The 26,459-nt window shown below is 43.3% G+C and overlaps 1 protein-coding gene across 4 annotated transcripts; it reads right to left on the bottom strand.

The window, feature by feature from the left end:
- Positions 1-2,083: 2,083 nt before the first annotated feature.
- On the bottom strand, positions 2,084-25,664 carry Nup42 (nucleoporin 42). Of its 4 annotated transcripts, none has more exons than XR_005091089.1 (8): positions 25,044-25,664; positions 22,723-22,945; positions 21,104-21,198; positions 14,432-14,508; positions 13,497-13,583; positions 10,799-10,883; positions 9,231-9,908; positions 2,084-3,253 (listed from the first exon to the last, which is right to left on the bottom strand). XR_005091089.1 is itself a non-coding variant. In XM_028864175.2 (7 exons), the coding sequence occupies exons 1-7, from the start codon at positions 25,171-25,173 to the stop codon at positions 9,343-9,345; spliced, it is 1,263 nt and encodes a 420-aa protein (XP_028720008.1). In that variant the 5' UTR covers positions 25,174-25,664; the 3' UTR covers positions 8,758-9,342. The 4 variants fall into 4 exon arrangements, 2 of the variants coding, with proteins under 2 accessions (XP_028720008.1, XP_028720009.1); XR_003733962.2 differs by lacking the exon at positions 2,084-3,253 and adding an exon at positions 8,622-8,650; XM_028864175.2 differs by lacking the exon at positions 2,084-3,253 and having other exon boundaries at positions 8,758-9,908.
- Positions 25,665-26,459: the final 795 nt, after the last annotated feature.

The following is a 26,459-nucleotide window of genomic DNA, read 5'->3' as shown; positions in this document are numbered from 1 at the left end:
CACACCCAAGCACACGTGTGCACCTGCAACATCCATGAACATGCACTCTCCCTCACACACTCAAAAAAGTAGGAAGAGTGTGTCAGCAAATGAATGAATGAATGGGTGAAACTGTGCTGTCCAAATATAGGAATACTACTTGGCATCACAAATGCAGACGGATACTGCTTGTAATAGCGAGTACGAGTCCTGAGTGTACACTGAGGGAAAGAAGGCGGACAGGAAAAGACGGCTTCTCACAAGCAACAGATCAACAGCGTGAGGCAGGCCAGTTCTGCATGAACGCTGGGGGCTGCTGGCGAAGGGTGCGAGCGAGCAAGCTTTGAGGTGAAGGCACCGTTCTCTTCCTTGTGTGTGGTGTTCACACCGGCCGGTGGAGTTGTCAGAGTGCACAGAGCCACCAGAAAGAGGTGTTGCATTGCATGTGGACTAAATGCTGCAACATCAGCAATCCAAGAGAAGCCGCACGGTACACCAGCAGCGTGAATTCTCAGCATGGGTTTAGGGCCAGGGCAGCATGTTCTCAGTTTGGCTCTCAAGCAGCTGACAATCACCAGACCAGGGCTGCGTATTTTTGTTCTTAGGGTGCTAGCATTTGGGTTATTTCTTCTAATAAAGACATGTTTCTTTCCCCATCTTTAGATGCTGTCATATTTGTCTAGGTTGATTGTTATTGTCCGAATCCCACACAGTCTACGTGATTGATGGTGATTCCTTAAGAACAAGGAAAAGCCACTTTCAATGGGAGCTCTCCTTTCAGCCAACAAATTAATTATCTCCATGGCCAGGACTTTTGCCAGGTTGTGGTCAGATATAGTGGGATGGCCAGGAGGCTGACCATTGAGCATTCAGGGCAGGGGACAGGTCAGACATTATATAAATGCTCAAAATATCAATATCATGAATGTAAAAGATACACACATGTGTAGAGAAACTTGGACTGCCTCTCTTGGTGTGTGCCCCCTCCCCCAAGGATGCTCTATGGTCACTCGGCTCTGGCCTCTCGACCACGTGGACTTTCAAAGCAACTCTTAGGCACAGTCACAGCCAAATTCTAGGACTGACACCATCTTAGCAAATGTTCCAGCGGCATTTTCCAAAGTCACATCCTATAAAGCTGCAAGACCACTGGTCCCCAGCCCCAGCCCCAGCCCTGAGATCCACGCCTACGTGGGAAGCAGTCAGAGGGGGTCATAGTGAGGGCAAGGGGAGAGAAGAACCACCAGGAGGGCACTGAAGGGACCGGGGAGAACACAGGAGCTGCCATGAAGAGGGGGTTCCTTCTTACTTTGTAAATTTGTAAGATTCAGTGAGTGACCACACAGACTTGCACACTGATGTCTGTATCTGTTTATTAGAAAATGCTGAAACCTGGGGCTGGGGAGACGGCTTAGAGGCTGACAACTGGTTTCTCTTGCAGAGGATGGGTTCCCAGCACTCACATGGTGGCTCACAGCCACCCACAACTCTAGTACCAAGGGATTTGATCCCCTCTTTTGACTCCTGAGGCCATGAGGCATGCACAAGGTACACATCCATACATGCAGAAAGAACACTCATACACATAAGATAAAAAATTAAAAAAATGCATAAACTTGGAAACAATCCACTGTCTATCCAAAAATGAGTAGCTAAATAAAATTGTAGTCAACCCATAAAAATGTACAACCAACGGAAAAAAACAGCAAGCCGTTAACAGAGGAACATAGGTGACCTTTAAAACAGCTACTCCAGGGGCTCTTCCTGAGGACCCATGTCCAATCCCCAATAATCACATGGCAGCTCATAACTATCTGCACCTTCAGTCCCCTGGATCTGATGCCTTCTGGTCTCCAACGGCACTGTACGCACCTACTGCACGGCCATACATACAGGCAAACACCCCCCACAAAAAATAAAGGAATTTAAAAATGGGGTTTGAGTGATGGTGCGGCAGTTACACTTGTTGGCCTTTGGGGGGGGGGGGAGCTAGGATCAATTCCCAGTATTCATGTGGTGGCTCACAACCATCTGTAACTCCAGTTCCAGGGGTCCCCATGCCCTCCTCTGACCTCCATGGGCACCAAGCACACGTCACACATACATATGTGGTGCAAATACATGTATGTACATGTGTGAGATACCTAAATACAGGTAGATAAAAAAGTTAAAAACACCAGTGACTCCATGTGAAGGCGTGAAAACCCTGATCGCTGTGTCCCCGACACCGGAGTTCTGGGAAAAGCAGCCCCACCTCTGTGTCCCAAGTGGCCAGCTGCTGCCCAGGCTGCAGAGGGGACTGTTGGCGGCAGGGCTCCTGTGGACACGCTGCGGGTGGAGCGACACCAGCTCTGGGGGTGGTTCCACTGTGTTTAAGAGAAGAGTAGCCCCGAAAGAAGCAGAATGAGGGTACACTCTGGACAGTGAGGTCGGCACTGGTCTCTTCCTGGAAGGAGATTCTGCAGCCTGAGTGAACACTCTGTGGAAGGCGTGGAAAGAGGGACTACTGCTGACAGGTATTAGCAGCATGCGAGTTTGGATCTGGGGATATTTCTCACACAGGAGACGGTGGGGCCGGGTGAGCACTGTGTTTGGAACAGGAGGTGGTGTCAAGACTGTGGGGGGAACTTTGTGTCAAGAGGGTTGCAGGTGGGCTAGGTTTGGAGGAAGCGGAGCCAGAGTTAAAGTCTCAGAGGTGATAAAGAACAGGTATTGATGGCTGTGGTCTCTACCCTGGACAAAGAAGTACATGAGGCCAGAGATGGCAGAGTCATGCCGGTGGCCTTTCTCCCCATCCTGAGTTTTCCTCTCCCTGTGGCAGCTTATTTGGGTCTCAGCTTTGGATAGTTAGAAGCTCCATGGCCACTGAGAAAGCTGGGGTTCCGAAGTCAAGCCCTGCCGCCATTCTCCCTATCACCGAGCCACCTAAGGTGGTATTTCTCCCTATAAAGATCCCCCTCCCTGGCCTGTCTTGTGAAATCCACCTCTGGGCCGGTGCTGGGCTTGTAGGTCCAGTAGTATCAAACACTGCGAAACTGCTCGCAGAGCAGAGAGGCAACCTCAGGGTGTTGGCAATGCTGTCCACAGTGCTCTTCCGACAGTGCTCTTCTCTAGCTCTGATGCGCCCAGGGCAGCATCCAGGTAGGGCTGGCTACAGTGGTCCTCATCCGGTGCCGTGGTGAGGTGTCAGCTTCAGCAGCTTAAGGCAAGGCTGGCTGGCTCACAGCTTCAGTTTTCAGGCTATCATGGTGGGGAGTGGTATGGCAGCTCACACCTTGGCAGCCAGCAGGGAGGGAGGGAGGGAGGGAGGGAGGGGAGAGAAGGGGGGCAGAGGGGGAGAGAGAAAGAGAGACAGAGACATAGAACACAAGCACCCTTTTTCCCTTTCTCCTCACACCCCACCCCCACCCCCACCTTAGTTTACTCTCTGAAAATGCCCTTAAGCACACCCAGAGGGCTCGCTCTCTCATCTCTCTCCCTCCCTCCCTCCCTCCCTCCCTCCCTCCCTCCCTCCCTCTCTCTCTCTCTCTCTCTCTTCTTCCCTTTCTTTCTTGGTTTTTTGAGACAGGGTTTCTCTGGCTGTCCTGGAACTCACTCTGTTTGAGGCTGGCCTCAAACTCAGAGATCTGCCTGCCTCTGCCTCCCGAGTACAGGGATTAACGGCGTGCGCCACCACCTCCAGGCTTCTAGGAGTCTTTCAGTAACATTAACCATCATACTGGGGACTCCCTGAAAGAGTCTAAAAAGGAACATGGTGGCAGGCGTAGCAGCACACTCCTTTGAATCCAACACACTTGGGAGACAGAGGCAAACAGATCTGAGTCTGAGGCCAGCTTCCACATAATGAGTTCCAGGGCAGAGAGACTTTGTGTCAAAAAATAAACAATGAAGCCGGGCAGTGGTGGCGCACACCTTTAATCCCAGCACTCGGGAGGCAGAGCCAGGCGGATGTCTGTGAGTTCGAGGCCAGCCTGGGCTACCAAGTGAGTTCCAGGAAAAGGCGCAAAGCTACACAGAGAAACCCTGTCTCGAAAAACCAAAAAAAAAAAAAAAAAAAAAAAAAAAAAAAACAATGAAAAATAAACACGGCAGATCAGATGTTGCGAATCAAGCCCTACACTAGCTGCTTCCACCACAGCTGACTGGATACCCGAGAGAAACAATTTAAGGGGGCTGTTTGGCTCCTGGTTTCAGCTCATGGCAGAAAGCGCACCATAGACCAGAGCCATCCACACCATGGCAGTCAACAAGCTCAGGCCCTCCTCTACGGACTACTTCCTCCAGCTAGGCCCTACTGCCTCAAGTTCCCACAACCTCCTACAACAGCATCACCATCTGGGACCTAGAATTCCAAGACAGGAGCCTGTGGGGACATTCCTGCTGAGCCCGTAACAAGCCCTCCACCCTTAGGGTTCTTTTCTGAATATTAATTACAGCAAAGCCATCGGCATCTGCTCTGCTCTAGTAAAGGCAGCTTGCTCTTTCAAGACCCATACTGTGGGGAAGCAGGGGCATTTACTGAGATGTACTAAAACTAGTCATCCACAATTTCCTACTCAGCATTTCCAGTTATTCTCACAATGGTGTAAGGACCCATGTTCTAGAATCTTTAGTATTGTCAACCCATAACTAGGGGTATGGCTAAATCAGTCAGCAATGGGCAACAGCCATATAAATCTGTATATTAGTAACATGAAACGTTCAAGATGTTTGCAAATAATAAGATATAAAATAGTATGACACCATTGCTCCCTGCCTGTCGCCACGCTCTCCGCCATACTGATAACGGACAAATCCTCTGAAACTGTAGGCCAGTCCCAATTAAATGCTTTCTTACTGAGCTGCTGTGGCCAAGGTGTCTCTTCACAGCAACAGAACAGTAACTAACAGTGCAGCAGACCGGTTGGGCTGCATTGTGGCCCCTGCTTCAACCTCAACACTTGGGAGGTTCAAGGATTGCAGGTTCAAAGCCAGCATGAGGCACAGTGAGATTTTATCTCAAAACAAAATGAAACGTTGAAGACCATGTTAGCCAGGAGGGTAGGGGACGTCACTTTCCTGCGAGTTTCTGCCTGTCAGCTTCTCTATTAGGACCCAGTGTTATTTTCCTCAATAATGGAATTTGGAGCATCAATTTTTGTGCTGGACACCTGTATTAGTATGTTTCAAATTTAACCTTCCCATAACTGTGGGCACGGATGTTATTGCCTCTATGGATAAGACTTAGAAGATAGCTCACTCCATCTCACCCAGCTGGTATAAAGACAAAATAAAGATGGCTCTCCTCAAACCCAGTCTTCACAGGCACACTGTCCCTTTGCTTAGATGCACTGCTGAGATGTGGAGCAGCTAAGTGGTCCAGCACTGGCCTCCACCCAGCATCACAACAAAAACACACGCTCACAGCTGGCCGTGAGAGGTCCCTGCCCCCATGACTCCACGGAGTCTTTAGCACTCTCATGCTCTCTTTCAGCGTCTTTGTGTGGACAGGCAGGAGGACTCGGCCCTCATCTGAGAGCAAGAAAAGAGGACGGAGCTTTGGGAGGGGAGTGAGGAGTTCCGTACCTCCTGAGAGCACATCCTTCACCCTGCATCTCAGGCCACTGGGCTTCACTAATCACAGTGTCCTGCTGACGTGAACACTCCTAAGGGAAAACTGCAGAAGCGCATCCCAAAGGCAATGCATGTGCAGAAAACACTGACAAAAAAGAGGAAGTGCTGATAACTCAGGAGCCACCACCGGGGTGGTGACAGGGAAGGTTCTAGGCCAGGCGTCAGATCCAGTCCAGCCTCTTGTTAGTTGACTGACCTCAGGTGGGCATTTAACATCTCTAGATCTTGGTATTTGCATTTAGAAAACTCAGATCATGGTTACAGCACCTAGATCATAGGCAAGATGAAATTAGCCCATATATGTAATAGGATACTGAAACTTGAGCCAGCATTAACTTCTAGTACCGCCATATATATATATATAGATTGAGATATATATGTATGTATGTATATATATACACACACACACATATATATATATCTCCTCTAAATTGGATCACACAGCACATGCTAGTTAATAGAAAACCAATTATTTTGTTCTTATAGGTCACTTGAAAAGGCTATATTCCAATACATGAACTACCACAATTAGCCACTGATGTTTTAAGCAGGACTGTCACTCTTGTGTGTAGTTAAATCACGTGCCTTTGAAAGTCAAGAGTTTATTCTGAGGCCAGGCTGCCCTGAACTACGACCTCAAGCTCAAGACAATCCTTTGCCTCCTGGGTGCCTTTTAAATTGGCATTTTTTTCTTTTTGGTGGCCAGATGTCTTGTGTGCTGAGAACTACTGAGGAACATCAGCCCTTATACAGCTCACTGGAGGCCCAGCTCACCCTCTCCTAATCAGTTCTCCGGTCACAGCTGATCTGCATTTCCACCACTTGCTCTGGCCTGGGGGAGGAAATCTGGAAGCTGTGAAGGCAGTGGGTTGTTTGGGGGACTTTAGTTGCTCCGATCCCTAGAACTGCTTCCCGCTGACAGATAACCACACGTGTGGCACCAGCCCTTGCTTGTGTCTCTCGAGGGGTCAGTTAGGTCAGCCGCCTCTAGCCTGTCCATGACCCGAGTCTAGGAACGCTTAAGTCTTCTGCCTCCTGACACCAGTGCCCGTGCACAGGTATACAGTTTGGTTCTACTCTGTGGGCTTTGCTACTTTTAGTTCTTGTTTTTTAAAGGAACTCATAGCATTTTTTTTTTTTTTGACAACTTTGTACTATTTGATAGTTTGGAGTCCCATTAAATGTACATATTTTTGGTGTGCGCAGGAGCACAGAAACAGACTGGCAATTAAAACTCACAAGTCAAACATTTGAAGTAGCCCAAATGCAGCTTGAGAGGCTTGTTTCCTAAACTTGCCTAGGGGATCTCCTGGAATACTCAGTATATTCCCAATCCCAGGCCAATGGAAAGGCCTTGTTTTCTAGGTGGGGCAGCTTACTGGCCCGGAGCTCACCAGGTAGGCTGGGTGGGAGGACAGGAGCGCCTCCCTAGCTCTAGCATTACAAACGAGCACTACTATGCCCAGCAGTATATTATTATGATCTGACATACTTGAGACCAATGGGGTCCTCTGTGTGTATCCTTAGAGCCTTGAAGACACTGCGTTACCTGGAACCTAAGGGAGCCAGTGGCCAATTGTTGGGTTCAGATGCACCCTCCCATTCCTATGCTGAAACTTTTTTTTTTTTTTAAAGATTTATTTAATTATTATGTATACAGTGTTCTGTCTGCATATACACCTGCAGGCCAGAAGAGGGCACCAGATCTCATTCCAGATGGTTGTGAGCCACCATGTGGTTGCTGGGAATTGAACTCAGGAACTCTGGAAGAACAGCCAGTGCTCTTAACCGCCATCTCTCCAGCCCTCCTATGCTGAAACTTAATCGCCAATGTGACTGTACTAAGGTGGGCCCTTAGGTGACTAAGTCGTTAGGACAGACCCCGTATGGATGGGTTGGGAACCCTTACAGAAGGCCTTGAGAGAACAAGTTCACTCTTGTGTAAGGATACAGCCTTCATCATTTTGCTGTTTTTCCCTCTGCCACCTTGGAAGGACAGACCAGGTGCTCAGCAGACACGTAAATTATACTTTGGATTTCCAGTATATGGAACTCGTGAGGTATAAATTTCTGTTTTTTATAAATATCCCAGGCAACAGGAATGACTAAGCATTCATCTATAGTGGGTCTCATTTGAGGCCCTAAGGTTCATGGGGCAGAATTCTTAGATTCTATTTTGTTGGAACACATAGATCAAAGAAGGAACAATTTATATTCTACTTACCAATTACCAAGGACAGTTCTAAACATCAAACATAAAAACAAATCCTGTGAATGGATTTGGTTTTACATGCTAAGGTCCCTGAACAGTTAGATGGGAGTCACACTGTTTAAAGTAGATCAGAATTTGGATCCTCTGGGAACTGAATTCTTAGCCTGTATGCATGAATATTTGGAGTGCTCATCTTTCATTAGGTAAGACATTTACTTTTGTTTTTTGGTCTGAGATATGCATGTGTATGTTTATGCACAGATATGTGTGGTGGCCAAAGGTGTTAGGTGTCTTCCCTGTCATTCTCCACCCTTAGTTTTTTAAAAGGATTTCTAGAAATCACTGATCCAGCTAGAAAGGTTGGTCAGCAAGTTCTGGGCATCCACCTGTCTCTGCCCTTCCAGTGTTGGGGTGACAGACTCATGCACTGCCATCCTTAATTGCTGGGTATCCAAACTCAGGTCCTCACACACATGCAGCAATTCCTTTACCCATTCAGCTCTCTCCTCAGCACCTTCCTTGTTCTTTTTTTTTTTTCCCTCCCACGTTAAAAAGCAGGAATTGGGACCAGAGAGATGGGTCAGAGGTTAGGAGCACTGACTGTTATTCCAGAGGACCAGGGTTCAATTCCTAGTACCTATATGGTGGCTCACAATCTGTAACTCCAGTTCCAGGGAATCTGACACTCTCCATGAGTATCAGGCATGCAAGTGGTACACAGACATACATGCAGGCAAAACACCCACACACATAATTTAAAAAAAGTCAGAGTTGGGGGATGTAGCTCAGTGACATGCACAAGACACTGTACCTGGGTTTGATCTCCAGCATCCACTCTCCGCATCCCTATTAAAGGGATGGGTAATAAATTGGAATAGAATGAGAAAATTATTCAGTACCCTATATTTTTCAGTTCCATTCATAATTATAGTACAAAAGATTTCCCTTGCTTATTAAGTTTTTGGGCTGTACTTTATTTAGCTAGGTTTTCAAAAAATGTTAACCTTTAAATCCCTCAAATTATTAAAACCTTACATTGCTCATACATATATATCTATATATGAGGAATAGAGTTTACTCTTGAATATGTGGCATGTTTTGCTGACTCAGAAAAGTATAATTCTGTAAGTTTCAATTTTACCAAGCCTGAATCACCATTTTAAATAATTCTCACAAATTCCTCCATTATGGAGCCTTGAAGAACTTACTTCAACAAATGCTCGGGAAAGGCAGGTTTAGAGGGGGTATATTATTATATAATTCAAGACAACCTTAAAAGCCATATTTGGGGATGGAGTGTGGCTTAGGTAGAACTTGCTGCATGTGTGAGGGTCCAGTGATCCCAAGCCCTATGAAAACATTTCTTGAAAAACCATTCATCTTTTCTTTGAGGGTCTCACACAGACCTGGCTGATCTATGACTTACTCTGTGCAGTCCAAGCTGGCCCTGAATTTGTGGCATTTCTTCTCTCAGCCTCCCAAACTACCGGCATACGCCACACGCCTGGCTAAAGCCGATCTGTATTGGACACCGCCCTTTATATGGTCAGGAGCTCCACGGGTGGTGGCTTCAGTGGGATTTTCCCCAGAGTAAATCTCTGCGACTGAAACTGTTCCAGCTCCTCTTTTGTCAGCTGATCCCTGGGGGTGAACAGTACATTATTTGTGGCAGAGACCGGGAGGGAGGCTGATAGGCTGCTACCTCCAAATGTGTCATTAGAAGGTTTGGCAAATAAATTCTGAGACTGTGAGCCAGGGCTACCAAAACCAGCCACAGATCCGCCACTTCCGAAGGCAGGGGCCATTGCAGGGCCGAAAGGACTCACTGCTAAGGAAGATGGAAACCCTGAAAACCCAGGTGATCCAAAACCAGAAGTGTCAGGGCTCTTGAACGAAAATGAAGCAGCAGATGTGGCTTCAGGTTTCCCAAATCCAAAGGCTGGAGTGGAGGAAGCGACGGCAGAACCAGCAGAGGGCCCGGTCCCAAAGGCTGGGTGATTTCCAAACACGGGCGTGCTTCCAGAAGAGGCAGTGGCAAATCCAGAGCTTGTTTTAAAACTAAAGTTCTGAACATTATTGCTGCTGCTGTTATCCACTGGAAAACCTACAAAAACAGATTACAGTCAGAAAAATGTAGCCACGTTCCTCCTTTGTCTTATTTCAGACTCGTGTAGATACTGAAGAGTTTAGGGGCAAATGAGAACAAGGTTAGAGCAAACCCTCTGAACCCCACGGCCCTGACAGTTCTGCTACCATGATTCACCTGCACCCATGAGCCCTTTCGGCTTGCCATGCTTTCCACCAGAGCTGCTACACGACAGCTGTCGGATGACAAAGTCCCCAAAGGCACAGGGGTAGACTCCTATCAGATTCCCGAGGCAGAGTCTTGTTAGGAAGGCCAGGCTGGCCCTGAACTTTGTTTTGTGAGACAGGGTTTCTCTGTGTAGTCCTGGCTGTCTTGGAACTTGCTCTATAGACCAGGCTAGCCTCGAACTCACAGAGATCTACCTGCCTCTGCCTCTTGAGCGCCGGGAATAAAGATGGGTGCCACCAGCAACCACAGCCTTGAACTTTGATTTTTCACTTCAGCCTCTGAATGCTAGAATTATATATATATATCATCATGCTCAGTTCCCTATGAAACTGAGAAAATATTCCTAAAAAGTTCTTCTAGAGCTGGGCACAGTGGTTTACATCTGTAATCCCAGTTCTCAGGGGGCAGAGACAGCCTGGTTTACATAGTGAGTGCCAGGCCAGGGCTACAGAGTGAGATCTTGTCTCAAAAACAGAAGTACTTCTTTCTACAAGCTGAGCCACAGTACAACCCCCTCAGACCTGCCTTTCCCAAGCATTTGTTGAAGTAAGTTCTTCAAGGCTCCATAACGGAGGAATTTGTGAGAATTATTTAAGATGGTGATTCAGGCTTTGTAAAGTTGAAACCTCTGAAATCCCACTTCTGTGAGTCACCAAAACATGCCACACTCCATCTCTTACCTGATGATCCAAACGTCCCTGCTTGCTTGCTTCCAAATCCAAATGCAGGCGCTGCTTGACTGGCTCCATCCTTGACATCAGAGAGCTTTAAAAAATACAAATAATACAGCACCTGATGAATAGCTCTCATGTACTGTTTGTATACACGACATTTAAAAAACGTATTACTCAAAAGTGCATTTAAATATCTAGCATACAAAATGCCCATAATGTGTTCATGAACAGGAAAGGTTATAACACTCTATAGACCGCACAACCAACTAACATGAACTTTTATAGAAAAATGTATAGAAGTGAGCCATCATTATCTCTGGCTGAGGAATGATTTTAATTTTGCACTTGTTAAATTTATAAAAACAATGCATATTACCACCAGAAAAGCATTTTTAAAAATCAAGATACATTGTATCCATATGTAAAAATTTCAAGAATAAATAAAATTACATTTTAAAAAAGTGCACTTCAGTGTTTATAAAGTTAAACCTCCATCCGTGAGGCACTCTAGATAGAGGTCAAAAGGCTGTCAAGAGCATGCCCAGTCTACTCAAACGCTTCAACTCAAGTGAGGTCACATGTTATAAAAAGCTCACAACTAAAACTCAGTCGACTGTCCTATTCTGCCGACAGATGCCCTTCAAAGAACCTTTCATTGACTCCTTCCCTCTAAGACTTTTTTTTTTTTGGTTTTTCAAGACAGGGTTTCTCCATGTAGTTTTGGTGCCTGTCCTGGATCTCACTCTGTAGACCAGGCTGGCCTCGAACTCAGAGATCTCCCAAGTGCTGAGATTAAAGGCGTGCGCCACTGACGCCCAGCTAGACTTTTTTTTTTGACACAGGGTCTCACTACGTAGACCAGGCCCTGAGCTCATAGATATCCAGCTGTTTCTACCTAAGTGCTGGAATGAAAGCTGTGTACCACCACACCTGGCTCCAAGACCCTCTTAGTCAAACTAAGGCAGTTGAGCTTCTTTCCCTTGGAAGCATCTTAGACTACCTTATCATGTTCACACAGAGCAGTGGTTCTCAATCTTCCTAATGCTGTGACCCCTTAATATATGCTGTGGTGACCCCCAACCACGGAATTATTTCTGTTGTTATACTGCACAACTGTACTTTTGCTACTGTTATGAACTGTAATGTAAATATCTGATCTACAGGATATCTGATATGCAACCTCTGTGAAAAGATCATTTGACTCCAAAGGGGTCATGACCCACAGGTTGAGAACCCCTGACATAGACGCTTTACTTGACACATTTTAATGAATCCTGACACAATTATAACCAGCACAATCAAAATTCAGAACATTACTATTAACCTTAGGAGCTCCCTATACTCTTCCCAGGCAGATAACAACCTTTCTCAACTTCTGGTCCCACACAATTGTTTATCTGCTCATCACTACAGACAAGTTGTGTTCTCTTCCATAGTTTCATAAGACAGATTCATACAGGTTTTTTTGTTCTTCCCTTGTTTCTCTTTCTTGGAGTAATAGTCACCAACAGGTAAAGAAGTAAATGGCTAGACAAATCGAAGTCTATCCATACTCATGATAAAAGAATGAACTATGATGATGTGTGCTCAGCCAGCCCAAGATGGGTTGCCTCAGATCAGCAGCCGAGGGATCAAACAGTTCCTTAGACTCAGTTATTACTGTTCTATGAGCTCATCAATGGTGATGGGGTCACTTCTCAGCTAAATTCAAATGGCATTATACAACAGCAAGGCAACAGACACACATCTTTAAGTACTTGAATTGGTAATACTTCCCAGTTTTTGAAGTTAGTCCTACCCCCATTAAAAACCTTATGCTAAAAATAGTTTTTACTTTTATTGATTTACTTTGAGACAAGGCTTCTCTAAGTAGACCTAGCTGTCTTGGACTTCAGTGTGTACATCAGGTTGTCATCGAACTCCCAGAGAGCTGCCTGCCTCTGTCTCCCTAGTGTTGGAACTAAAAGAGTGTGCTACCAGGTTTAACTAAAATTGTTTTAAAAAAAATCTTGTCCCTACTTTTCTGAGAAACAAATAAGATCTAGGGCTTTAACTATAAATGATCACATGCAGAGTTAGTTCTCCAGAGATTTTACCTTTCAAAATGAAGCTCCTCCTGCAAGCACTAGGGGGCCTGGAGAGATGGCTCAGAGGTTAAGAGCACTGACTGCTCTTCAAGAGGACCTGGGTTTGATGCCCAGCACCTACATGACAGTTCTCAATGGTCTGTAACTCCAGTTCCCTCCAGTTCCAGGGGATCTGACACCCTCTTCTGACCTCCATGGGACCAGGCACATATGTAGTGCACAGACACACAAGCAGGCAAAACATTCATATACATAAAATAATAAAAATTAAAAAAGTAATAGAACCAGTGCACACCTCTAATCCCAGCACTTGAGGAAGGGGGAGGGGGATCTCTATGAGTTTGAGGCCAATCTGGTCTACACACTGAGATCCAGGCCAGCCAGATGAGACCCTGTCTCAAGAAATAAACAAAAGCAATACAAAGCTAGGCATGGTGGAGAATGTCTATAATCTCAGCAAGGAGGAGGCTGAGGCAGGTGGTTCTGAGTTCAAGACCAGCCTGGGCTACACGGCAAGTTGCAGGATATCCTGGTCTAATTAGCGAGCTCTTGTCTCACAAAACAACACAAAAGCAATAGATGCGATACTTCTTTGAAGAAAATTCTTCAACACTCACCAGAGTTCCTTTGGTTGACATATTTAGATTTTTCAGTTCATTTATCCTATTCCTCCATAGACTTACTAGCTGTTGAACAGAATTTAGCTGAAGAGAGAAGACAAAAAATAACTCAGTATTGAATACTTACCCCTGCTCCTGTTTGCCAGAGCTACTTCAGCTCTAGCTGCCTCTCTCTGTTCACTAACTCCCTGGCTCTCAGGGGTGATCACCTGGCAGTGCAGGAATGATGCTATCTGGACAGGAGGGGAGTGATGTGTACTAGCATAGTTCTGGCTGTAGACAACAGAAATGATCATTTCCTTCAGATACCCAACTTATGCTCCTGACCCACCCATTCAGACCTTTCTTTTGAATGTCTGGTATTCAAAAGTGTTATATCTATTTAGCAGAACTGCTGTTTATGTCACTTTGTTTTTCTAGTAAAAATCATGGGACCCGCACCTAACAGAAGCAATAATATTTTTCAAAAGACAGATGGTTTGAGTTCTAGGACTGGTTGATGGGTAATTTATAATAAAAAAAATAATATCCCCGGCCGGGCGGTGGTGGCGCACGCCTTTAATCCCAGCACTCGGGAGGCAGAGGCAGGCGGATCTCTGTGAGTTCGAGGACAGCCTGGGCTACCAAGTGAGTTCCAGGAAAGGCGCAAAGCTACACAGAGAAACCCTGTCTTGAAAAACCAAAATAATAATAATAATAATAATAATAATAATAATAATAATATCCCTAATCGCTATAGTACATCATTATCAGTCTAGACAACTAAACAATTTCAAAGAGTCTAAAAAAAAATAAAATAAAAAAGGCATTGTTCTTCAAACAATTAACAGCCCTCACCAAATGTGCCCAAACACAAGCAAGCCACTGCAAACACCAAAACGATAACTGATAGCCAAGTGCTACTGAGGTAGAGGAACAGGAAACAAACTTACATAGCTCTGTAAGTTATTGCTGGTTAAGAAGTTATGGTATTCAAGCCTCAACTCTTCTGGTGAAATGTCTGTGAAACCTGAAGTGAGGAATCAGTTGGAATTTAAACAGTAGGTATTGCTGATTCTGGTAGTAGGGCTGCGTGCTAGACAAGAAAATGTGCTAATGCTGGTTATCAGAAAAACTTCAAGGTCATAGGAGAACAATTCAAAGCCCAGATACTAATGCTTCAATTATTAAATTAGAAGAAAATACAGCTATTTCATCTTTGAATGAAGAAGAATTCTGTAAATATAAAGGGTGAAAGGAAAATGGAAGATCTGACTATACATTCAAACTCTAGGCTAAAAAATGCTGTTAAGTCAATAATAAACAGATTTAAAAGGCAAATGATAAATCAGGAAGACCACAATTGCATACACAAGAGTTAACGTCTTTATTACTATTCATAAGTCAGTACAGAATATGGCAAAGACAGGAAGTACAAGCAGTTCGCTAGAACTTCAAAAGGCTAGTAAATAAAGAAAATTTACAAATGTAACTTAGTGATATAATGCTCTCCTTACAGACTGGCAAACATAAGAACAAATGATCATTACTGTTACTCTGTGTGTGGTATAGGATGCTGTTTTGAACATGCTATGGAATGTTCTGAGGCAAACTGTCCATAAGCCATGTTCACAGACTCTGACCTACAATTCTAGGATTTAACTTCAGATACCTATAGTTATGCATCTATGCAGACAAAGGACGCTACACAAAAGGATGCTTGTTCTAGTACTTTCATTGATAAATTAAATGTAGGATACCAGGGGTTAGGAAATAAAGCTCAGTGGTAGGATGTTTGCCTGGCATGTATGAGATGTTGGGGTCAGACTGAAAAAAAGCAAGCCCAAAGAAAACAAAACTAGATGATGATCACTTTATATAGATAGAGAGAAATATATGAATACATAAATGATGTGGAGTATGGATGTTTTGCCTGCATGAATACATGTGCACCACGTGTGTGCACAGTGTCAGGTCCTCTGGAACTGGAGTTATAGACAGTTGTGGGCCGCCATTTGGATGCTAGAAATTGATCCCAGGTCCTCTGGAAGATCAGATAGTGCTCTTAATATGCATATATTTTAAAGGAAATACCAAAAAAAGTTTCCATTTCTCTATACTACTTAGCAATTTTTACTGTCCACAGCAATGACTGTACCTTTCAGCACTGAGAAGACTAAGAAAGGAAAAGAAATGTTGCTATTTTCTACAGACTTCCTTGAAACCCAGCTACCATTTAGTTTACTCCAGTGGCACCGACAGTCCAGGGCAAAAAGCATTTAGGAATCATACTAGATTTGTTTTTCTGTACCTAAAATATCAAAATTTGATTCAAAACAGAACTCATACTTGACCAACTTTGTCTCCACTGCCAACAGCTCTAACTCATCATCAGCAATCACTTCCTAACTTGCCTCCCTGCCTCTCAACCTGCTCCTGGTCCCAATGGCTCATTTCCCCTCCTGTACCACTGAGTGAGCTTTTTAAAATCAGCCTACATCCTTCTGCTTAAGCGCTTCATATCTGTACACCCAATGTAACTAGACTCATACCAGGTGGACCCTGGCTACTGCCCTGGCTTTATGCTATATTATTTCTGTTAGTTTCTTTCCTCAGTGATTTGGACTCATGGCTCTGACCTCAAGGCCTTTGCACTAGCTATCATAATTGCTAGGAATGGTTTCCCCAATCTTCTACAACAGATACCTTCTCTTTACTCAGGGCTTAGCTCTAACAGTGTTTCATAAGAATGAACAACAGCTCTCCTTCAAGGACACTGTCCGTCTCAATTACTCTGTATTCTTTCAAGGGGTGATCAACCAGAGTTTCTTATCTGAATCACAGAACACAGAAAATTACGTGAATAACTGTTTTCTCAGGTTTTGGAAGGGTGGTGTCAACTTGACACTCTTGGGAAGAACCTCAGTTGAGGATGGGCCTGTGAGCATGTCTGTGGGGCATTTTCTTAATTACTAATTGATTCATGAGGGCTGAGGGCCCAGCTCATATGGGTAATGCCATCCCTAGGCAGTTAGACCTGGGCTGTGTGAAAAAGTTAGCTGAGCAAGCCTGGGGAAGCAAGCCAGTGAACAGTGTTTCTCTGTGGTTTCTGCTACACTACTTGCCTTTAGTTCCTGTCCTGGCTTCCCTCAATGATGGACTATTAACCTGTAAGCCAGACAAAAACCTTTCTTCTCCAAGTTGCTTTAGGGTCATGGTGTTTATCACAACAACAGAAAAGCAAACAAGGACATGGTACAAAAGAAATATTCTAGCTACAGAGGCAAAATTAGCTCCTCATAATGAACCATGCATATATCCACATACATTTATTTTCCAAAACAAAAAAATAAGATTAGTGAGATGAACAGCAAAAATCTGTCTACAGATCTCATTAACATTTGGCTTAACAAACTGCTAGATTTTCTAAAAAATATATTGCTTTTAATTATGCGTATGTATGTGCATCTGTTCTGGAGTAGTGACGTGTAAGTGCAGACGTCAGTAGAAGTCAGAATGCGGCATTATTCTGTCCTGGAGCTAGTTACAGGACAGCTGTGAGCCGGCCAATATGGGTGCTGGAAACTGAACTCACATGTTCTACGAGAGCGGTACACACTCTTAAATGCGGAATGGCATCTCGCCAGCCCCGACTACTGGATTCCTGCATGTGCTTCTGCATGTTTCTGCATTCACTCCACTGCAGTGTGGTTGTTGCGCAAAAACTACATTCCACAGATATGTCAATGGAAAGAGAAGTCAATGGCCTTTCCAGATAAATGTGGATATTCTTCTTTGACAATGCACCAATACTGGAAAAGTGGAGTGCAAGGGTTTTGTGTTTTGTTTTTCGAGACAAGATTTCACTATGTAGCTCTAGCTGTCTTAGAACTCACTATGTAGGCCAGGCTGGCCTTGAACTCACAGAGACTTGCTTGCCTCTGTCTCTCAAAGGGTTGGGATTTTTTTTTTTTTTTTTAACAACGTGTGTGCCACTATGCCCACACAAATGGGAGTTTTTTGTTTTTTTTTTTAACTTCAAACATTTGAAAAGCATATCAGATGTATTTCAGAAACAACTTCATTAGAAAATTCCACATTGAGAAAAGATGTTTGGCTACAACAGAAACACACACATATACACATACATGCGCGCGCATCTACCCAGTAACATCATAGCATGGACTTGTCTGACTCCTCCTGCACACCTCACAGAGCTGCACTCTTTCATGACACCATTGCTACTTGGTTAACATGAGATTTAAGGCTTCAACTGACCACACCTGGATTCATTCACTAGGAAACAAATGAAAGAATGGAGGAAAAAACAGGCAAAAAAATCAATTAAACTAGAAACTCTTCCTAAGTGGGAGGTTTTTAAAGGTCAGTTATGATGCAAACTCAAAAGCTAATCGACCTTTTGTGTTGTTGTGTTATAATTCATTAGTTTATCTTGGACTCAGAATAGTTTTTAGTCAGCATGATTCTGTAACATAACACTTCAGTCTTGAAGAATATTATTAAGATGTCCTACAGAATTTCCATACATTGACACAAGGCATTCTAGAACACCTAAAGAAAAAACCAAATCAACCCTGAAATCCTCACATATTAATGTGTCCTATACTAGAAGAGACTTTGAGTATCAAGAAGCTACTGTGCTTGTGTGACAGAAAGGTTATCGTGACTAACTTTTCCTAGAAACTTTCAGCTTTATTATCAGCGATAACCCTGCCACCACCCCACCACCCCTTGAGGTGACACAGGTTTATCTCATTCACTGTTCAGAAAATACCTGCCAAGGCTAAGTCTGAATAACCACAGTTGTTATTCTGTCTAATAAAGTCTGCCTGTGGCCAAGTCACACAATAACCCAAGTGCTCTCCCTCAAAGTGAACATTATATGCTGGTACAGGGCAAAGCATGGTTTGTATGTACCTCCCATTTGTCTGAGACAATATTTAAAATGCATATTCAATGGCTAAGAGTTTTCAAAAGTTAGTAATTTTTTATTTCATTAGAGAGGGATGATTTTATCCCCTCGTAAAGTTAGAATGGCATTCCAGACTCTTCTTTACATGACTGTTATAGTCTACCAGCAGTTTGCTGCTTCTGTCTCAGCTAATGTTAAATCCATCAGTTTTACTCAACAACGCTTTTGTACTGATAGTACAAATTTCAACACTGAAAGTGGACATCAGTATCTTAGTATTATTCTGAAAACTTTTATGAACATATATAGTTCCTACAAACATGTCAGGGATAGGTTGCTAGATTTAGCTAACAAAAATCTGAGAAGTCTAGGTAAACTGAAATTTCAGACATAAAACAAATATTTTATTAATCATGTCCCAGATATTACACAGGATGCACATAATTTGAAAATATTCTTTGCTATCTGAAATTTAAATTGAACCGAATGTCCTATATAATTTAGCATGGTAACTCCACCTAGAGCTCTATACAGTCTATGTTCTGAGAACCACAGCTGCAGGACATTAGGCTTTAGGTTCACCCCTGAACTAATTAAGATTTAATACTTGGCAATACGTAAGTGCTAATATTTAAGCCAACCTAGGGCTTCCTAGTTTATTCTTTTGTTTACAGAAATTATCACTACCTTAAGTGATCTATTTTCACTGTTTCTCATTTTCTTTCCTCCAGAACAGAAGCTTCCTGAGAGGAACCCTGTCTGCTCACCTTATGATGCCTCCCTGGCATGCACATCAGGGAACCCTGCCTGCTCACCTTATGATGCGCCCCTGGCATTCATATCAGGGAACCCTGTCTTCTCACCTTATGATGCATCCCTGGCATGCACATCAGAGAGTAGGACAAATCAAACTTCTTGTATAATATTAGAGGGACCAGCCTTAATATTATACATCCCAGGGGCTCAGGAGAGAGAACTACTAACGGCGAGGACTATTATCAGGAAATATAATCTCAGCACACAGAGTTCTATAGTCCACTTGCTTTAATTCCTCTGGCATAACATCCTTTATACACAGCTTCAGTTCTGTTCTCATGTCTAGCTCCTTTCTTGCCTGATTTCTCTCTATATTTATCTACTGTCCCCTCTAGGTTCTATCTTAATTCCTTCATCTAGTTCTGTCCCTTCTAGGTTCTCATCTATCTAGTTCTTTCCCCTATCAGCTCCTCTCTCGTCTCCTTCTCTCTCATCTGGCTCTTCCTCATCTTGTTCTTCCCCATCTGGCTCTTCCTCATCTTCCATCTCGTTCCTCTAGTCCTCTCTTTTAGCCCTTCAATCTAGTTCTTCCCCATCTCAGTTCGTTCCTCTCAAGTTCTTACCCATCTTGTTCTTCCATTCTCTTTTCTCTTCTCCTCTGCCTCCTGGAAGTCTCGGTATATAAAGGGAGGATCCGAGCTAAATTGTGTAAAGCTAGACACGTCTCCTAGGCGGTGTCTCCTTGTGGAATTTACTGTAAATCAGGAGATTTGCATGTGGGCTGTTATCATTGTTAGTCCACCTGGGTGGTGTTTCCTGTAGTCCTTGAAAGTGGCCAAGGGAGATAGATAATCTGATTCCAGAGAAAGCCTTTCCTGAGGCTGTTCTCCAAATACCTGGAATGTGTATGTCCAGAGAGTGATCAGTTTACACTGTTAGCCCTTCTTAGGGAAAAGTCAATTGGGAAAGCTATGAAGGCACACATGATTTTCATAACAGAATACAGCTGATATATAACAAGCCAAGTAACACCAAAACTCCTTGGGATTTGGCTTCCTCTGGAGGAATTCCCTGATCCCTCCAGGTAGTGACTTTGCCATAACCAGCTGAGTTCTTATGATATATTCCTGCGGCCCGCAGCACAAACTCAGTAATTAATATTTAAACGAATAAGAAAGTAATTAGGTGAGAACGAGGTGAGGGGTGAGGTACAGTGGCATTCCTAGAATTCTGGGACACTAACTTCAAGGGCTCCTGCCTATGCCATGTCTGTTGTTTCCTCAAGAGGATAAAGACTCAGCGTCTCCCAGAGCAGGCTTGGAAAAACTCAGTAGCCCAAGTTTCAGAGAGGCCGTAGGGATCACATTCTAAAGGAACACCACCCCTGTAGTTCCTCATCTTCAAACAGGAGAGTCTTACAGGCTTTATGAAAAGTAAGTATTCTTGGAAGCGACCAAAGAATAATGGAGCCAGGCCCCAAAGGCTGTAATGGCGGCAGCTTGTGACCCTGCTGGTTGCTGAGGTGGCTAGGAGCTTCTGCGGTTTTGATACAGCAGAGCTTCTTCCTCGATTGACAGAATTGGAATTGTGGTGGGTCCTGATTTTACTATTCTTTCTTGAAAATAACACAACTGAAAAGAACTACATTCTCCACTCTCAGTCTCTGAATGATGAAGTTCAGTTGGAATATTTTAAACAAAGACCAAATTCTAGCTATTCTAAGTTTGGAGTAAATACATTTAGCATGGTCTTCGTTTTAGAAAGAACTTTAGAATCTATTTTATATACACATACATCACATACATATATAAGTATGGGCTGGGTCCATAGCCTAGTGGTAGGGCTTTGCCTAACATGTATGAAGGCCTGGGTTCAATCCTCAGCACTGAACAAAAACCAACAACCAACAATCCAACCAAACATGTTCCCTAGTTACCTGAGATGTTAGGTTTCTTTTTCACTGGTGAGTAAACAGAAAACATCCACTGCCCCGATGATTCCCAAATCTCTACATCTTTAACAATTCCTTCCCTGGAAAAAAAGAGAAAGAAAATGAAAATGAATAAAAATGGAAGAGTAATGGATATTTTCATTTGCTTGTTAAAATTTGTTATTTATGAAGTTGAATATTAAAAATTAAAATTCTAGTAAATAAATATATACATTTACATATTTTTCATTCTATTTTCTACACCAGAAGCTCACAGAAATACAAATTACAACTTGAGTGTGGTGGACACAGCTGTAATTCCAACACCTGGATGGCTAAGGATTTTGAGGCCAGGTAGGTAAGACATCGAGTTTAAAGTCAATCTGGGCTGCACATCGAGAACTTGTTTCCAAAAACAGCAAATACCTTCTATTTTGTAGTTACAAATAATCTAGAATAATTAATAGTGTAGGCTTTCTAATTAACAGAAAGACTAATCAATATATTTAAGAATTACCTAAAATGCAATATTTTTTAAAGAACTAAATACAATACACAGTATCAGAAATACAATATTTTTTAAAGAATTAAGTACCACAATTGTTAACTGGGAACAACAAAATGTACTACTATCAGTTATGGAGAAACATTAAAATTTAAGAGTGGGTTATAGGACTTCAGAAATATTTTACTTAATTTTTCTACTTTGTAATACAGGAAACAGGTTCATGCACTTTAAAAATATATTTTTAAAAATAATTCATTTATTTTTAATTTATATGCTTCAGTGTTTTGCCTGCCAAGTATGTCTGTGTGAGGGTGTCAGATCCCCTGGAACTAGTCACAGACAGTTGTGAGCTGCCATGTGGGTGCTGGGAATTGAACCCAGGTTCTCTGGAAGAACAACCAATACTCTTAATCTGTGAGCCACCCACCTCTCCAGTCTCCAGGTCCATGCATTTAACAATTAATCCGAAACAAAGCTGCGGATAGAGTTGGCTCTAGATTAAAGTTTCTTTCCATCTACCATGTGACCATTAGTAAACCAACAGGTATCACAGAGAATATGCTATTACACTTAGAATCACAATAAACAGAACTTTGTCTTCTTTACACACACACACACACACACACACACTCTCTCTCTCTCTCTCTCTCTCTCTCTCTCTCTCTCTCTTAATGCTTTCCCAATACACTTAAAAATTTAGGTTCAATCTTCATCATTTCAAAAACCAACAGCTGGGCACACACCTTTAATCCTAGCACTCTGGAGGCACAGATAATGAGATGTGAGTTCCAAGCCAGCCAAGGTGACGAAGGGAGACTCTGTCTTAAAATAAAACAACCCCTGCTCGCCACCAAAAAACCCCATAGAAATCCACTGTTTATGGAACTTCAAATAGGGTAACTGAAGTAAAAGTTTTACAAAGAAAAATAAGCATTCTTACCAGTAATCTTCAGGATCACAGTTGTTCTGACCTTGTAAGCAGGACCAGCCTTTGAAATGTGCTAATACAGTTTTGCTTACTCTGGTTTTCAGTATTATTCTTTTTCAAAGAAAACACTAAGTGCTTCTAGAAAAACCAAGCAATTGGGTGGTGACTTTCTACAAAACTTTAACTTACAGAAGTTTTTTTTCATCTTTCTGCTCATCAGAGACAGGTGATGCAAAAGGGTTTTGAGACGATCCAAAGCCTCTGCTGGTGGAAGCGCCAGAGTCAAAGGAGCCGAATACTGGTTTGTCTTGATCTCTGCTGCCACCCCATGGCGTAGACTTGGAAAAGCTGGATGGCTGGATGACATTGGAGTACCTCTGGCTGGTGGCATTCCACCCGCGCCTGTTGCTTCCTAAAATAATCCAGAAAAAGAATCGTAAAATTGGTAACTTTTTCAAATCTTGGAAATCTCCATTAAATTTTATCCTATTATTTCTAGAAATTATACAAATGCTAATAAAGTGCTATTTTCTACTGTTTTTAAATGAGAATCTCTTTATGCTTTACAGCTTTTTTCATAACAAATCACATGTCCTAATTGCATTGAAAAAAATGAGATCAAGGCCAGGTGTGTTGGTGTATGACTTTAATCACAGCACTGTGGAGATGGGCAGATCTCTGTGAGTTCTAGACCAGCCAGGGCTACATAGTGAGGCCTTATCTCAAACAAACAAAACAAAAACCCAAAAACCAAACCAACCAACCACCACCAACAACAAAAATGACATCAATGGGCTGGAGAGATGGCTCAGCAGTTAAGAGCACTGGCTGCTTTTCTGGAGGACCTGGACTCATTTCTCAGCACCCACATGGCAGCTCACAGCTGTACCTCAAGTTCCAGGGGATCCAACATTCTCACAGAGATATACATGTAGGCAAAATACCAATGCACATAAAATAAAAATTTTAAAAGATGAGATCAAGAGGATTAGAAGTCCATAGGAAAATAGAGATACATTGCTGAGTTCAGCTTTTATAAGCCTATTAACCTGCCTATGAACAGAAGATACAAGTCCCAAGCTTCTTTAGTGAAGCTTTGTTTAGGATGCTCAAGGCCCCTGATTTGACCTAGCGCTGGGTGTATGTTCGGGAAAAGCTGTGTTTCCATTAATTTGCTTCTTCACAGACAATGGATGAAAGAGAACAATGAATATACTGGTCAATAAAAAGGACTAAACTTTACCATCTGTCCTTAACAGATAGTTAAAGGCCATTTGTCTCAGTCTTCCCTCTGTGGATGCAATACCTACATACTTACCTTTCATATGGAGGTTACAGAGCCCACTAATAGGTGGATAAAGTACAGGGCAGATTTCTAACACTTCATAAATATAAAAAAATGAGTCAATAGGACTTCTTTTCGGTTTTCATATTGTTTTTAATTTTATCACTTCGTAGTTGAGGCTAGGATGAAGGTAATTATCTTATGATTGATTTGGAAAATATATCATTTAACATATACTAAAAACCTAACGATAAGTGTACCCGTATTCTGAACTACTTCATAAATCCAAAGAGAAATAGAAAATGGAAGAGACAGCTGAACCACGTTTCTGAAGTATGAATTAATGGCATTTTGTTTTGAAGTTCCAAATCTTTTGTGTGTGTGTGTGTGTGTGTGTGTGTGTGTGTGTGTGTGTAAAGGGGGGGGGGGAGAATCACTCAGCATAGAAATGAATTTCCTTTATGCTGCACTGGATGGCCCTAATTTTGGCCTTGAAACTCCAAAGCATTCTTTTTCTTTCTTTTCATCCTAAAGTTTTATTTGTATTTTTTCATCCAATTATTTATCTACTGAACGTTTACTTCCAAATTACTACACTTAAAGTAGGTTTCCAGAAACGACACGACAAACATTACTCTCAGCAGTCCCTGGGAACACACCAGGATTTACCAGAATGTGAGTCCTAACTTTTGGAGTATTTCCCTAATCAACTGTAGATGGATGACACAATCTGTCTCCTCCATGCAACCATGGGGATTGGATAGGCTTAAAGACGAAGGAAAGAGAAGCAACCAGTGATGAACGTCAAAAACTAAGATCCAAAACTAAGAAAACAAAATATATTACTCTGACTTTTAAAACTCTGTGTTGTATGCGAGGTTTAATGACTGGCCCCTGAATACTCTTTCCTCAAAACCTGTAAGGTTCTTAGCCCAGAGTCCCACCCTACTAACTAAAGCCCAAATTTTAAGAGCATGCGGTCAAGGACAAGGAAGGGAAAAGTAGGGCAGTAAGTCTGGACGGACCCACGCGAATTCTCCCAACCACTGCCATTCACCAACAAAGTGGTTTTGATAAAATATACGAATTTAAAAACGCAGTGTTTGGTACGAGCACCCAGGTCCAAAGCCCTGTCCCTGTCTGATCGGCCGAAACGACTACCCTAACTGGGGTGGGGTGAGCGTCCGCATCTGGGGACCCTGGCTCGCGGCTCCGGGAGTGTCACCTGAGGGCGGCGGCTGCTGCTGTGGTGGCGGCTGCCGGGCCAGGCCCGCGCCCCGGGTGCCAGGGTGCTCGTTCCAGCAGCGGTCTCCGAAGCGGCACCGGCCTTGAAGGAAAAACTGGCAAATGGTCATCGTAGCGCCGTCCCAGCTACGCGGTCTTCCAGCCAGCAGGGTCGGCCAGTTTTCAACCGAAGCCCCGTCGCCGACGTGACGTCATCCCCCCGCGCCCAGAGGTTCTGTGACCCGTCCCCCTCGCGGTGAGAGGCGCGGGCTTTAGCCAATAGGATGTGAGAAGAGCCGACCTGCCAACTCACGTGTCAAGAGGTCCTGAGAAAGCGAGGTGTTGAAAAGGGCCTCGGGCCTTGGACCTGGGGACCCGACCCGAATCTAGAGGGTGCCTGATAAAGCAGATAAACACCAAGGCTCTAGTTGGGTGTAGTTTGCGAGGCTCAGTCCTTCGTTACATTTATTTAGCCAAAAAAAAAAAGTAAAAACGGGCTCATAAAAAGAACGACTCAGAGAAAGCCAGCTGTAACCAGAAAATGGACGCACTGCAGGCGAAAAGTAGAATAGCTCCATGGTTGATACTGTCTTCCTGCACACTGAGAAATCCTGTTCTCAAAATTTCACGTAAATACTGCCTTTTGAAATTTTACCAATAATGAAAATTGTCTGGAAAACTGACACTAAAGCCCACTTTTTTTTTTAGATGCGCAGCTTCAAATAAGGGTTTTCTGAAAACATTCCATTTCTTCTACTACTTCTCTTCCTCCTCTTCTTTTCTTTTTCTTTCCTTCTTCCTTCCTTCCTTTCTCTCTCTTCTCTCTCTCTCCCTCCCTCCCTCCCTCCCTTCTTTCTTTCTTTTTTTTTTTTTTTGAGATACAATCATACTATGTAGCCCTGGCTGGCCTTGAACCCACAGAGACCTACCTATCTGCTTCCCAAGTGCTAGGATCAAACACACCTGGCACATTCCATATACTAACTTTGAAGCAAAATTCTAGTTAGTAAGTTTAACACTTGTGATGGTTAATATTGTCGAGCTGATTACATTTAGAATCACCATAGACACATATCTCTGCATTTTGAGGTGTTAGATTTAGAATCCCCATAGATACACACCTCTAGACATGTCTGTGAGGATGCTTCTAGGAAGGTTTAACGAGAGAGAAGACACCCTGAGTGTGGGCTGCACCATTTATGGAGAGGGGTCACACATCGTATAAAAGGGCAAATTCGAGTTGAGCATCCATTGCTGCTTCCAGACTGCAATGCAATGTGACCAGCTGCCTCATGTTCTAGCTGAAATCCCTTCCAGGCTACCATGGACTGTATCTTTAAAACTGTGAGCCAGAAGCAACCCACTTCCTGAGGTTGCTTTTGCCAGGTTTTGTCTCAGTAATAGGAAGAGTATGAGC

The sequence above is a fragment of the Peromyscus leucopus genome, chromosome 3 (assembly GCF_004664715.2).
Source record: "Peromyscus leucopus breed LL Stock chromosome 3, UCI_PerLeu_2.1, whole genome shotgun sequence".
Lineage (NCBI taxonomy): Eukaryota > Metazoa > Chordata > Mammalia > Rodentia > Cricetidae > Peromyscus > Peromyscus leucopus.
This window is presented reverse-complemented; position numbering and strand designations above follow the sequence as displayed.